The following is a 15,373-nucleotide window of genomic DNA, read 5'->3' as shown; positions in this document are numbered from 1 at the left end:
TACGTTGGCTTTTAATTCGAGGATACTGAACCACAAAGAGGTGGGAACACTCACGTTTTATCATACTAACGTTGTCTACTGTGTAGCACATGACCGTATTTAGTCCTGAAAGACAAACTATTTTTGTACCAAGGACATCCAGCGACTCCTACAACGGACACAATGGGCTTTGCCACCTGTTTCGGTGCCATCGACAGCGACACCGCACTGAGGGTATAGGCCTAGCTGAGTCTGCCTTCAGCACTATGGACAGCAGCTACATAACGCCCGTTTACAGTGAGTAGGAGAGCACAATCTTTTGTAACTAAGATGGGGACTGGAACTTGGAATCTAAAGAATGGTGTGACTCTCTCACAGACAGGTGCACATCTGCATGAGCAATTCTCAAAAGCTCTTACTAAGTTCCTCTGACCAGGCTTAAACAGGTGAAAGCATCAGGCTGAAATCCCCGTTTTTTTTTTTTAAAGCCACGTGTAGATCAGTGAATACAAGAAGGAGAGGAAGGATGCTTAAAACGTATTAGAACAGGGTTAGAGGAGTCTATCCACATAGCATACAGAGTGCGTCCCAAATGGCCCTACTTTTGACCAAAGCCCATAGAGGCATCCATAAACAGACAGCACGCCTACAGTATGTCCACCTGATGGTTTTCTGTTTGTTAGTGTTGCTGTTTCTGCCTATATGTGGTCCTGTGTTGCCATTTAACAACATCAGTTCTCTCTTCTCACCTCACTGATCAAACGCATAAAAGAGATGTGTGGGAGGAACCTCCCACAGTCTTCATAAGCAGGTGTTTGCAGTTTGACAGCTGTGTGTCACGTGAAAATGCAGTAGTGTGTGCCATGATGTGTTTGTGCGTGGGCTGACTGCTCACGTGCAACAGTTGCACTGTCAGCGTGAAATGCACTTGGGCTTTGCTTAGTTCAGTTCTCATTTGGAAGTTTTTCAGGGTATAAGGGGGAAAAATTAAGTGGGTGATTGATCTTGAATTAGGCCTAATTACTTCAGAGTTTAATTAACAATATGCTAACATGTCTTTGCCTGCAGATTTTAAAAAGCGAGGTCAGCCTATAAGTCCAGCCACAGCCGTCATTATCACCATCAGTTAACTGACTAACTCTATTCGAGATCTGAACACGAAATGTAGGTGCACATCATATAGCCTACTTCAAATCTGTCAATTCCTCAGTCAATTGCTTGATTACTAATAGTATACAATGAACACGGTTATTATTACATTTAGGGGGGTTTATTTTAGGGGGAGCCATTCGGAAATGATTCAGAACCCTTCCCTTTTTCCACGTTTTGTTACGTTAAAAAGGTTCCTCATCATTCTACACACAATACCCTGTAATAACAAAGCGAAAACAGGTTTTTAGAAATGTATGCAAATGAATTAAAAATAAATAAATAGCTTAGTTACATACAGTACCAATCAAAGGTTTGGACACACCTACTCATTCCAGGGATTTTGTCTATTTTTACTATTTTCTACTTTGTAGAATAATAGTGAATACATCAAATCTATGGAATAACACATATGGAATCATGTAGTAACCAAAAAAGTGTTAAACAAATCAAAATATATTTTATATTTGAGATTCTTCAAAGTACCCACCCTTTGCCTTGATGATAGCTTTGCACACTCTTGGAATTCTCCCAACCAGCTAGCAGGTAATCACCTGGAATGCAATTCAATTAACAGATGTACCTTGTTAAAAAGTTCATTTGTGAAATTTATTTCATTCTTAATGCATTTGAGCCAATAACTTGTGTTGTGACAAGGCAGGGCTGGTATACAGAAGAAAGCCCTATTTAGTAAAAGACCAAGTCCATATTATGGCAAAACCAGCTCAAATAAAGAAAGAGAATTGACAGTCCATCATTACCTTAAGACATCAAGGACAGTCAATCCGGAACGATTCAAGAACTTTGAAAGTTTCTTCAAGTGCAGTCGCAAAAACCATCAAGCGCTATTATGAAACTGGCTCTCATGAAGACCACCACAGGAAAGGAAGATCCGGAGTTACCTCTGCTGCAGAGGATAAAATTGGAGTTAACTGCACTTCAAATTGCAGCCAAAATAAATGTTTCACCGAGTTCAAGTAACAGACACATCTCAACATCAACTGTTCAGAGGAGACTGTGTGAATCAGGCCTTCACGGTCAAATTGCTACAAAGAACCACTGCTAGAGGACACCAATAAGAAGAAAAGACTTGCTTGGGCCAAGAAACATGAGCAATGGAGATTAGACATGTGGAAATCTGTCCTTTGGTCTGTTGAGTCCAAACTTGAGATTTATGGTTCCAACCGCCATGTCTTTGTGAGACGCAGAGTAGGTGAACAGAGGATATCTGCATGTGTGGTTCCCACCTTGAAGCATGGAGGAGGAAGTTTGGGGGGTCTTTGCTGGTGACACTGTCAGTGATTTATTTCGATTTTCAAGGCACACTTAACCAGCATGGCTACAACAGCATTCTGGAGCGATACGCCATCCCGTCTGGTTTGGCTTAGTGGGACTATCATTTGTTTTTCAACAGGACAATGACCCAACACACCTCCAGGCTGTGTAAGGGCTATTTGACCAAGAAGAGTGATGGAGTGCTGCATCAGAATACCTGGCCTTCACAATCACCCGACCTCAAACCAATTGAGACGGTTTGGGATGAGTTGGACCGCAGAGTGAAGGAAAAGCAGCCAACAAGTGCTCAGCATATGTGGGATTTCATAGTTTTGATGTCTTCACTATTTTCTACAATGTAGAAAATAATAACACAAAGAAAAACCCTTGAATGAGTAGGTGTGTCCAAACTTTTGACTGGTACTGTAAGTATTCAGACCCTTTGCTATAAAACTCAAAATGTAGCTCAGGTGCATTCTGTTTCCATTTTCCATCCTTGAGATGTTTCTACAACTTGATTGGAGTCCACCTGTGGTAAATTCAATTGATTGGACATGATTTGGAAAGGCACATACATGTCTATATAAGGTCCCACACTTGACAGTACATGTCAGAGCAAAACCAAGCCATGACGTCGAAGGAATTGTCCATAGAGCTTCAAGACAGGATATTTCGAGGCACAGACCTGGGGACGGGTACCAAAAAATGTCTGCAGCATTCAAGGTCCCCAAGAACACAGTGTCCTCCATCATTCTTATATGAAAGAAGTTTGGAACCACCAAGTGTCTTCCTAGAGCTGGCAGCCCAGCCAAACTGAGAAATCGGCGGAGAAGGGACTTGGTCAGAGAGGTGACCAAGAACCCAATGATCACTCTGACAGCTCCAGGGTTCCTCTGTGGAGATTCGAGAACCTTCAAGAAGTGCAACCATCTCTGCAGCACTCCACCAATCAGGCCTTTATGGAAGAATGGCCAGACGGAAGCCACTTCTCAGTAAAAAGGCACATGACCGTCCGCTTGGAGTTTCCCAAAAGGCACCTAAAGGACTCTCAGACCATGATAAAATAGATTCTCTGGTCTGATGAAACCAAGATTGAACTCTTTGGCCTGAATGCCAAGCGTCACATCTGGAGGAAATCTGGCACCATTCCTGTGGTGAAGCATTGTGGTGGCAGCATCATGCTGTGGGATGTTTTTCAGTAGCAGGGACTGTGAGACTAGTCTGGATCGAGATAAAGATGAACGGAGCAAAGTACAGAGAGCCCCTTGATGAAAACCTGCTCCAGAGCACTCAGGACCTCAGACTGGGGCGAAGGTTCGCCTTCCAATAGGACCACGACCCTAAGCACACAGCCAAGACAATGCAGGAGTGGCTTCGGGACAAGTCTCTGAATGTCCTTGAGTGGTTCAGCCAGAGCCCGGACTTGAACCCGATCGAACATCTCTGGAAAGACCTGAAAATAGCTGTGCGGCGATGCTCCCCATCTAACCCGACAAGCTTGAGATTATCTGCAGAGAAGAATGGGAGAAACTCCCCAAATACAGTTGTGCCAAGCTTACAGTGTCATACCCAAGAAGAATCGAGGCTCTAATCGCTGCCAAAGGGGCTTCAACAAAGTACTGATTAAAGGGTCTGAATACTTTTGTAAATAAGGTATTTTTTAGATATATATATATACATTTGCAAAAAATCTTAAAAACCTGTTTTTGCTTTTTTATTATGTAATATTGTGAGTAGATTGATGGGGGGACTATTGAATCCATTTTAGAATACGGCTGTAAAGTAACAGAAAATAGAAAAAGTCAAGGGGTCTGAATACTTTTCGAATGCACTGTATATATATGTGTGTGTGTGTGTGTGTGTGTGTGTGTGTGTGTGTGTGTGTGTGTGTGTGTGTGTGTGTGTGTGTGTGTGTGTGTGTGTGTGTGTGTGTGTGTGTGTGTGTGTGTGTGTGTGTGTGTGTGTGTGTGTGTGTGTGTGCGTGCGTGTGTGTGCCTGCGTGTTCACTTGCTTGTATGTGTGGGGATGTTTCGTCAGGTGTGTTTGTCAAGATATATCCCAGCATTGAACTTAGTCTATGGCATCAGATTGGCACATGTAAATGGATCCTGGAGCTGTTTCGAATGTTGTAGCCTTCCCTCTCGCTTTGCTGCCCCTTTCCGATGTGTCCGTCTATCCTGCTCGGCGGTGCTCCCAGACTTCCTTCTCTTCAAATACATCTACATCAGAATCTGAACAGAATAGATTCCTCCTCGCGCTATAGGCTATAGTGTGAGACATTTCTTCGACTGACACATCCTAACATTCCCTGAAAGATATTTTAGCCACCGATGTTGCCTTTTAACTCGGCTCGAGTATTTCAGCACCAGGCACTGTCCACCTACCCGCTACTCAAGCGGTTCAAGCTCCTGTTATAGGCATTTAGGTGAATATTCTTCGAATGGTTCTACACCACTTTAATGGCCTTTCACTCCAAATCAAAATGGTTTTCAATCAATCAGTGTTGGTTGCCTATTGGGGTATATTTTGAAAGGAACATATGGTAGATACTGTGTATATATATATATATATATATATGAGAGAGAAAGAGAGAGAGCACTCAGTACGACTCTCGTTAGTCAGCACCTCTTCACAAGAATTGGGGTGTGCGTCAGCTCATGCTTTTTAATAGATGTATATATATATATATATATATATATATAATAGCATACTATTATTATTATTATTGTTATTATTATTATGCCTATTATTTCCTGCAAACGTGGCGTGATTTACACTTGGTTGACTATTGCACAAAGAACCGTACAAATTCACTCTTTTCTTTATTTATAAACCCCCTTTCTCTTGGTGGAACGTACCAACGGGAAGGGGTAGAGAAAAGGCTGTGTAACAAAAACATCGAGTTATAGTGGTTCCCCTTGTTCCATACCTCCCCGCAGTCCTTGCAGCTCTTGAGCTGGCCCCGTTCGTTTAAACCGAGAACACCCATACCGACTTCTCAATGCAAAAAATAAAAGGGAACCCAGAAGCAGGGACTAGGGGAACGAAAGGTGTAAATAGAAAGCGAAAGCTCTTGGTCTCTCTCTCTCTCTCCATCTCATCTATTTTACTAAATGAATTAATTAATTATTAACTAGGACATAAATACAAGGAATCAGCCTCCGCCGGGACCAGCAGACAGCTCCAAGCCTTTGATATTCGTTTTAGCCCAATGATACATATGTATACTTATCCATGTACATATTTGCCTTGGTAGGACTAGAAGTAGGACCAGCAAGGCTTTTTTGAATAACATTTTTGACCAATACTTCGGAAGCTTCTACACAAGGCCACCAAGATTGCGCTGCTGCTGCCGCCGCTGTTACCACAACTCATTGCCGGTCCGAAGATGGCAACTTTAACGAACGGACAGGTGGATGGCACAAACGGGCTAGTGAACGGATTAAGCCACAGTCCAGCGGGCTGCGGGGGCACCATCCCTATGAAGGACCACGACGCTATCAAACTGTTCATCGGGCAGATACCACGCAACCTGGACGAGAAGGACCTCCGGCCGCTCTTTGAGGAGTTCGGCAAGATCTACGAGCTCACCGTGCTCAAGGACCGCTTTACGGGCATGCACAAAGGTGGGTTGAGCCTACCACTCGGTCAAAGGGAGAGCCGGATCCCCATCTTCATTCTCTTTTCTCCTCGGCTCCCGTCACCGTTGCCTGTCACGAATGTCTGTTCATGGCTTGCAGTCTTGTTCCCCCTGGTTCGGGAGACAGGACTGATACGTATTGGACACGTGTGGTTGTTGCATAGTATTACTTGGTATTTTTATAGTAGTCTTTTTGTGTCATTTACTATTGTAGTATACTCTCGACAGGTTTCATGTTATCGGAAAAAGGAGTAGTCCATTGCTATAGTCTGGATTCCGTAATGAATATTGAGACATTTCAACTAACACATCCATGTATTAATGTCCTGAGTTATCCAGGCATACAGCGCTGGCACGAATCACGACAGCTAATATTATGTAACAATCTTAAGAGCAAGTGCCGTGCTCTTGTATCTTTCGAAGTGTATGCTACGTGTTAAGAGTAACGAGTCACACATATAGTCATTGTGCATTCATTCACAATTCAGAATCACCCTGCTTCGATGTTAAAACATTTCTCGAATATACCCGTGGAGCCCGTGGCTTATTGCCCGCGGCACCTTGCACTCTGTTGCGCGTGATGGCAAGTTTCCTGCAATAGGAAAGAGGGAGGGAGGGGAATTGTATATCTGTGTGTGTGTGTGTGTGTGTGTGTGTGTGTGTGTGTGTGTGTGTGTGTGTGTGTGTGTGTGTGTGTGTGTGTGTGTGTGTGTGTGTGTGTGTGTGTGTGTGTGTGTGTGTGTGCGCGCGCGCGCGCGGGCTTCTGTATGATTTTCTGAGCAAATGTGACCAATCTTTGAGATTTTACATAATGCATTCTACAGTATTCCCTACCTAAATCCATTATATGTGGTCCACCCGCCTACCTACCATATGTCATTGATGTTATGCTCTAGTCTAGTGCCTGGCATCATGCATGGAGATGTTTTGTGTTTCTGGAGACAGGTGTTTGAACAACCAGCTTATACATAGAGAGAGGACTGAAGGACTGTGCGTGTGTGTCACGCGTGCGCGCACTCGCGTGTGCAAGTGTGAGATCGTGTCCTACGTATTGATATGCTATACCCTTTGAGAGCTTGTCAACCCTTTGGTATTATTGTAACGACAGGCAATATGAATCATCCAGAGTATTGATATTACAAAAAAACTATCAATAGATAACATGAACAATACATCCCATGTGGGTTGACAATTCTGGACATTACAGTGAACTACAAAATCAGTAATCAGTAATCATCTGAAAATGAAAAAAGGCACATGTATAGTTCTTCTCCACAGGCTCACTTCACATGGGGATGTTAAAGTACAAACAGAGCTAGTGTTTCAGCTTTCCAATCCTGGTAGTATCCCCTAACCCCCGACCTCCCCCCATCCTCTGTTAACAACGTGAGATTTTGCATGATGATGAAATACAGATAAAGCAGGACGGAGGGAGGAGGAGATTGTCGGGGAAGGGGGAACCAAAGAGAAGAGTGTGAAGGGGGAAGAGGAGAAGGAGGAGAGAGAGGAAGGGAGGAGGGGGTAGGGTATATATTTTATTAATAGCCCAGCTGTAGTAGCGATTCCCTGTCTAACGGTTAATCATGCGTGGCCCGTGAACTATGGGCGGCCACGCCGGGTGATTCTAGGAACTGTCTCCTCACAGCGATATATGGCCTGGCCTCACAGGCAGGCCCCCCCCCCCCCCTTTCATTAGTGAGCCCCCCTCCGAAACACCGCTCTCATACTTTAACTAGCTGCAGGTGCTAGCCCTCTCACTGGCTAGCTGGTTGGCCAAGACGTTATATATACACACTCCTTCTCCCAGCCAGACCAATATCCTTCACCTCCCCGCAAACAGGATGTTTGTCGAATGGTGGGGGTTTGTTACTTTAAAGTTGCTGTCAGGTTATGTCTGTGAATGTTTTAACTTGAGTAAAGAATATTTTGGTAACCTTTTACTTACACAAACAGGTATAATGTTTTTTACTTGTTATAAGCCTTTATAATATGTTATTAGACTGCTTATAATATTTGACAGTGTCATAGATATGAAGGTGTTATAAGACCTGCCGTAAGGTGTCATGTCCAATCATGACCTCATGTCAAGTAGCCATTGTCTTGACAGAGGTAGCGGTTTGCATTTTGACTGTACTGGCCTACCCCCTAGACAGTCGGTGTCATAGCATGGTTAACATGTCATTGTTTTCATCATATTTTGGATACATCTACAAGCTGGCAAAACGTGTGAATGGCAACGTTTTCCAATTGTGGTACAAAATGTAGTCCAAAAGATGTATATCAAACAAGGGCAATGTTGATCTATAAACAACTTTAGGGTCGAAGAATGTTCTTGGCTTTTTATTGGTATTAATACTTCCAGAAAAGTGAACAACATTAAGGTCTGAGAATATTTGTTGCCTTTTGCCACACTATAAAAACAAAACAAAATTGTTGACTCAACTAAACTCAACTAAATCAAGGCAACCAGCTACAATACAATTTCTAGTTTGTTCAACAAAATAGCATTGACGTTGATTAAATTGACGTTGATTAAATTGACGTTGATTAAACTTAAAATATCAAGACAACCAGCTTCAATACAATTTATAGTGTGCCCAACTTTTGAGCATATTATCTGAACCAACGTACATTCTTAAGTTGAATTCTATGTTCGCTCAACTTTTAATTTTACGTTGATTGAATATAATTCAACTTGCGAATTTATTCTACCTTATTTGTGTATTTCCCAGTGTGCCTTGCCCTTTGATTGAATTGTAGTTACCACCCATTAGTGTATTCTATAGTGACAGAAACGTGGTTGTTGAATTCGCTGGAATTCAGTCCTGTAGTCTTCACTAAGTGAGTGTCTATCAAGTTCGCTGACGACACGACGATGGTAGGCCTGATCACCGGCGACGATGAGTCAGCCTACAGGGAAGAGGTCAGTGACCAGGCAGTGTGGTGCTGGAGCAGCAACCTCTCCCTCAACCTCAGCAAGAACAAGGAGCTGATCGTGGACTACAGGGAACGGGGAGGTGAGCACGCCCCCATCCACATCGACGGGGCGACAGTGGAGCAGGTATACAGCTTCAAGTTCCTCTGTGTCCAAATCACTAAAGACTTCAAATGGTCCAGACACACACAAACAGTCGTGAAGAAGGTGCGACAGTGCCTCTTCACCTTCAGGAGGTTGAAAAAGTTTGGCATGGGCCCTCAAATCCTGAAAAGGTTCTACAGCTGCACCATTGAGAGCATATTAACTGTCTGCATCTCTGTTTCGTATGGCAATAGCACCGCCCTCAATCGCATGGCGCTACAGAGAGTTGTGCGGACAGCCCAGTACATCACTTGTGCCGAGCTCCCTGCTATCCAGGACCTCTATATCAGGCGGTGTGAAAAGAAGGCCTGGAAAATTGTCAAATACCCCAACCACCCAAGCCATAGACTATTTTCTCTGCTGCCGCATGGCAAGAGGTACCGGTTCGTCAAGTCTAACACCAACAGGCTCTTGAACAGCTTCTATCCCCAAGCAATACAACTGATAAATAGCTAACAAAATACCTACATGGACAGAGTTTCCCTTGTATCTTTATTGACCATTTATTTCAGTATTTTACATGGTCTCTATGCACAGTATTTGACATTGTCTCTATGCACACTCACACGGCCCTACACACTCACACACACTGTCACTCCAACACAGACTCAACACAGACTCACTCATTTTCTCACTCTCACACTCTCACACATAATATACACATATGTTTTTACGGACCCTACACACCCACACTCACATGCAAGCTGCTGCTATTTTGTTTATCTTATATCCTGTTGCCTAGCAGGGGTGGAAAAAGTACCCAATTGTCATACTTGAGTAAAAGTAAAGATACCTTAAAAGAATATGACTCAAGTAAAAGTGAAAGTCACCCAGTAAAAATTATTATATTAAGCAAACCAGACAGCACCCTTCTCCTGTTTTGTATTTCCTTATGGATAGCCAGGGGCACACTCCAACACTGAGACATCATTTACAAACAAAGAATTTGTGTTTAGTGAGTCTGCCAGATCAGAGGCAGTAGGGATGACCAAGGATGTTCTCTTGATAAGTAGGTGAATTGTACCATTTTCCTGTCCTGCTATGGATTCCAAATGTAATGAGTACTTTTGGGTGTCAGGGAAAATGTAAGCAGTAAATGATTTCCTTCGGGAATGTAGTGGAGTAAAAGTTTTCTAAAATATAAACGGTAAAGTAAAGTACAGATACCCAAAATAACTACTTAAGTAGTACTTTAAAGTATTTTTTACTTAAGTACTTTACACCACTGTTGCCTAGTCACCTTAACCCTATACATATCTACCTCCATGTCAGTATCCATGCACATGCAAATATGGTATTGGAACTGACTTTTTAAATATTTCCTGTGTATAGTATGCTTACTTACTTATACAATAAAGTATTTCTTATTATTATTTCTCTTGTGCTTTTTTCGAGTAATACATTGTTATTGATTATTGCATTGTTGGGTTTTGAGTTTGTACTACTAAGCTATATGGAATTGTTTGATATAAAAAAAATATATTTGATGAGAAAATATTTTAGTCCTTACTGCTATTAGCCCACTAACTGCTATTAGCCCAATAACAGATTCACTACATGGAACAACAGATAGTCCCCCCAAAAAATCAAAAGGACGTTTTTTCTGAAGTATTTGTTCTTTGTCTGAGAGATAACAAAGATCAGGAAACATATAAATATATTTTTTTTAACATGTATTTAACCCCTTGTTTTTGGCACTAAACAGTCTAAGCCCTGTCTAAGCCACGGGAGTAGGAGGGATCTATTAAGTTATATATATATATAGTTATATCTACTAAGTTATAAAAAAAATAAAATAAAAAATAAACTTGATATATAATTGTTTTAAGAAGGCCATACCAAGGACCATTTTGCTAGTTTAATTTAAATTCTAAGACCCCTTGAAGTATCAAAAGAAAATAAAAACATTATTTGATTAAATAAATGATTTCTCCTTACTGCTATTAGCCCATACAAACACAGTGAACAACAAATAGTCCACAACAAAACATATAAAGGAAGTTTGTTCTGAAGTGTCCATCCTATATCTGAGAGATTTAAGGAAGATCGGGACACATTAGATATATATATATATTTTTTTTTACATGTATTAACCCCTTATTTTTGTCACTAAAGAGTCCATATATACTCCATAATTTTTTGGGGACTGTCACCGGTCGACCTTCAGACGAGTCTTGTGAGGCCTGTGGGCATCCTAGAGCAAAACAGCTGACAGGTATATTAGTGTGTAGCCCAAACTGTTTGGACACTACACACAGAAGTTGGCAGATTGGCTGTACCGACTTCAGACGAGTCCCAAAATGCTTGTGGCGGTCGGAGAACACCATCGTGTTCGTGAGAGTCTCATCTTTCCGTAGAGGGGTCATAATAGTTTGTAGGCCAAACCATTCAGACGCTACAGGCGATTTTGTGTGAAGACCGATTTTCGGGTTGTCTTATGCTCTGATTAGTACAGCTCTACTGTAGCTCTGTCACCTTTCACCGCAGATGCAGAAGAGGTACATAGGCGGATGCATCCAATGCAAAAAAAAAAAAAAGATATCTCCAGCTTAAACTGACACATTTTCATGGGGATTTTATAATTATGCAAATTAGATTTCCACAGGGGCGCAGACATCGACTTTAGGGGGGTTTAAACAAGTCAATTGTTTTTTTCAACAAAAGAAATAGGGGTTAAAATGATTGGCTCCCCTAAAGATTCTTATAAATAAAGTAGTCAAAAGTTGAGTATCTACACCTTTACTCCTTCTCCTTGCCTCCATATGCTCTATTCCTCTTTATTTTCCTGCTGTGAAGGGTTGTCCCCCTGTTTCACAGCACTGCCCTTTATTTGACCTGATGGACAATCCATTGTTATTGAAGAAACTCTCAAATGAAATGATTTTGGCTGGTTTGGACGTATGAAAATACCTGTAACAAAGATTAGTGTGATTTAGTGTGATTGTTCAATAAAGCTCTGAACGTGTTAACAACTAACACCACCTATAGATGCTATTAATATGCTATTACTAATGTTATGGTGACATGTTATAATAGTTAGATAGACAGCCTCCTACTTTTCCCATTGTCTCACATTCCTTGGATACTACTCTACTATACCATTGCGACACTAACCTGTCCGTCAAAAAACAAAATCAAAAAAAGTCAATGTAACAGACAAACGCAACCTGGTAAATGTTTAATTTGTCAGAAGCCAAATGTCAGCAGATGCTGCTAAGACATACATGCACTCAATGATTTTGTCCCATCTCTCGTACTGTGTCACAACCTGGTCACGAGCTAGTATCACAGCAACGAAACCACTTTAAAAGCTCTATAAAGATACTCTGAAAGTGCTGGACAAAGAAAATCAAACAGCTGTCCCCACTACAATATCATTAAGAAAAACAACCTAGTGAGCTTTAAAAGCTTCTCATGCCGACACCTCTCTGCTGTTTAAGATCACTCATGGCATTGCCCCACCACCTCTTAAGCAGTTTGTTACGTATTGCAAGGTCAATACCAGGACAACAAGAGTTTAAACCAGAGGGGACTGCTCAACTCAGTTTAGGTCCACCAAATTTGACCAGACGTCTTTTTCAGTCAGAGCGTATGGATTATGAACGCCCTGCCAACCAGTGTGAGAGAGCGCAGTACCTTTGCTAGTTTCAAGGCAGAACCTGAAAAAGTGGCTAAAGGCAAACCAGTCATGTCATATATATATATCTGTGACCAACTGAGGCATATTTGTATTCCTAGTCATGTGAAATCCATAGATTAGGGCCTATTGAATGCATGTTGCGTTTATATTTTTGTTCAGTATAGATAGAGAGAGATTTTAATAGTCTGGTATATTGTAGCATTGTATTGATGTATTCATGTTGTTTGTTTTCTGCCCGGCGACTACAGATGAAAATGAGCTAAATCTGGTGCAATGGCATGTTGTACATGCTCCCTGACAAATAAACAAATAAATAAATAAAATTGCCATAACCATCCCAATAATGACCCCATGTATCACTAGCAATCTAGTGTTTAAATTGCCGGCCCATTGAAAGGGAGGGGGTGGATAGAGGAGGCTGAGGAAGGAAGGGAACGGGCACAGAGGTGACAACACTAGGCCTACATTCTCCCAATGATTTTATTTCTCTCCCCTCTGCGACTGGGCCGTACTAATAGAGGCCATTTATAACAGTCACCAGCTGCCGCCGTGCATGCTGAGAGGGACGCCGGCACAAAGACGGGCCACTTTCTCTCTTTTTTTTTGCATTGCAGCATGGGAGGGAGGGTGGAGATATGGAAGTACACTACCAACCAGGCGACTGCCAGAAACAGTCGCCCTCGTAATTCACCTTGGGTCAATGAGACGCTTCTAGCGTGTGTGACTGTCAAGTGTCAACAATGTGTGTGTCCTTTATCATCAGTTGTTTTGGTGTCATAACAGTGTAATACCCATGTAGTAACAGAGTAATTGCATGTATTGTTAAAGATCAACGAAAATGTCCTCTCTTGTCAGAGTTGCCTCCGGAAGCTCTGCTTTGGGGTTTTCCTAGGAGTCCTTTGAAAGTGAGAGAAGCACCAGGAATAGGTACATTGATATCTTCGGGTGTTTTTTGACCAATTCAATTGAAAGGCGGACAGAGAAGCTCCCGTTGGGCTTTCTGCACTCACCTTATTTTGTCCTAGATACTGGGCAGGCTCGCTGGCAGGTGGTGTAGATAAATTATCACAGGTGATGAATCCTATCTAAAAAATATGCCTTTCAAGATCCCCTATGATCCCCAAATGTCGCCGATAAAAGTAGATATGTCACAAACATCAATATGTAAACATTACTAAAACATATAGCCAAAAAATACATCGAAATGAAGTATGTTTTGAAGTGTATGAGAGATATAAGAAGGCAAAAAAAAAAATGCCTTATTCACTTCCATTCATTTTCTGGCCCGGTGGAGAACACCACCGTGTTCGTGAGAGTCTCCGCCTCTCATATTAGTTTCCAGATCAAACTATTAGGACGGTTTTCGTGAGAAGACCAATTTTCGGGATGTCTCCTGATCGCCTGATCTGACAAACACCACTGTAGCTCTGCCACCTTCCACCACAGACGCGGAAGGACAACATCGGGCAGATGCGGTGGATTGAGAAACAGCCCATGCAAAAACAACAGATATATCTAGCTTAAACAGACAGATTAAGGGGATTGTTTTATTATGCTAATTAGATTTAGGCACGGCGTTGACTTTAGGTTGAGAGGACAGTTAAACTGCTGTAACTTTATTGTGGATGGAGCGGGTGGTACACTGTACAGAGTGTTGATTGGCAGTTTGATCTGGGTCTGGGAAACAGCCCCTGGTAGCGTAGTTCTAGACCTGTTGGTCCACATAGGGACCCTTCTTCTTAGAGAAGCAATGGAAATCCTCATGAAATATTAAAACATCTCTACTTTCATTAAGAATTCATCAAATCTGAATACTGACTGCTTTGAAAACTAGCTGAAACTGGGAACATCGTCAATGGACACAATGTCTGAAGGCACTGCAGTATCGTAAATGTAATACCCTGTGGCACTCTGGGAAGGTGTTACAGGTTGCCGCATTGGAAGTTCCTTCTGACAGGCAGCGAGGTGCTGAAACCAATGTAGCCTTTCAACAAAGAAAAGGAAAGAGAGACAGACATAGAGAGAGAGACAGAGAGAGAGAGACAGGGAGAGAGACAGACAGAGAGAGAGAGAAAGAGAGAGGGGGGGATGTTTTTCTACCGGGCTGCGTTAATGCACCAAGCGTTTTGGCCGCAGGATTTCACTCTTGTTGCATCATCCCCTCTGTGGGCTCTTTTTTCTCCTCACGTCGTTGGTTTGGGGTGTGTGTGTACCCCTCCTTCCCTCTCTCATCCCCTGCCCAGAATTCTCCACTCAGCTCCGTTCGGAATGCACACTCAGGCACCACGTCGTGCACTGTTTCTATGACGACGTGCCGCGATCGATGTTGAGCGTTTTGTTGGGGAAAAGGGGCAACACGTGTCACCGACGAGGCCGCGTGTCGCCAAAATCCTCCCACCAGCTCAACCGCCCCACGCACACCTCTTGGTGTCTAAAAATAAAAATATCCAAGCCTCAAGACAAAAAATAGGGAGGAGAACGTGAGACGTGCCTAATTTGCCTAATCTGTCAGTGGGGACAGTTGTCAAGGTGCCTCGGATGCTGTTGTCCATTATGATTGTCCGGGATCATTAGCCCAGAGAGCTAGTTACCTACAGTGCTATGGTCATGT

At 42.4% G+C, this 15,373-nt stretch overlaps 1 protein-coding gene across 23 annotated transcripts in view; it reads left to right on the top strand.

Annotated features, from left to right (window-relative positions):
• The first annotated feature begins 5,357 nt into the window (after positions 1-5,357).
• The window catches only part of LOC129844718 (CUGBP Elav-like family member 4), a 112,587-nt gene continuing 102,571 nt past the window's right edge, over positions 5,358-15,373 (top strand). For 3 of the 23 annotated variants that reach the window (XM_055912811.1, XM_055912885.1, XM_055912847.1), the window contains exon 1: positions 5,364-6,029. In XM_055912811.1, coding sequence (XP_055768786.1) covers positions 5,792-6,029 — 238 coding nt within the window. In that variant the 5' untranslated portion in view covers positions 5,364-5,791. Of the gene's footprint in view, positions 6,030-15,373 lie in introns of all 23 variants that reach the window. The other 20 variants (XM_055912913.1, XM_055912948.1, XM_055912861.1 and 17 more) reach the window with 12 other exon arrangements.

The sequence above is a fragment of the Salvelinus fontinalis genome, chromosome 3 (genome assembly GCF_029448725.1).
Source record: "Salvelinus fontinalis isolate EN_2023a chromosome 3, ASM2944872v1, whole genome shotgun sequence".
Lineage (NCBI taxonomy): Eukaryota > Metazoa > Chordata > Actinopteri > Salmoniformes > Salmonidae > Salvelinus > Salvelinus fontinalis.
This window is presented reverse-complemented; position numbering and strand designations above follow the sequence as displayed.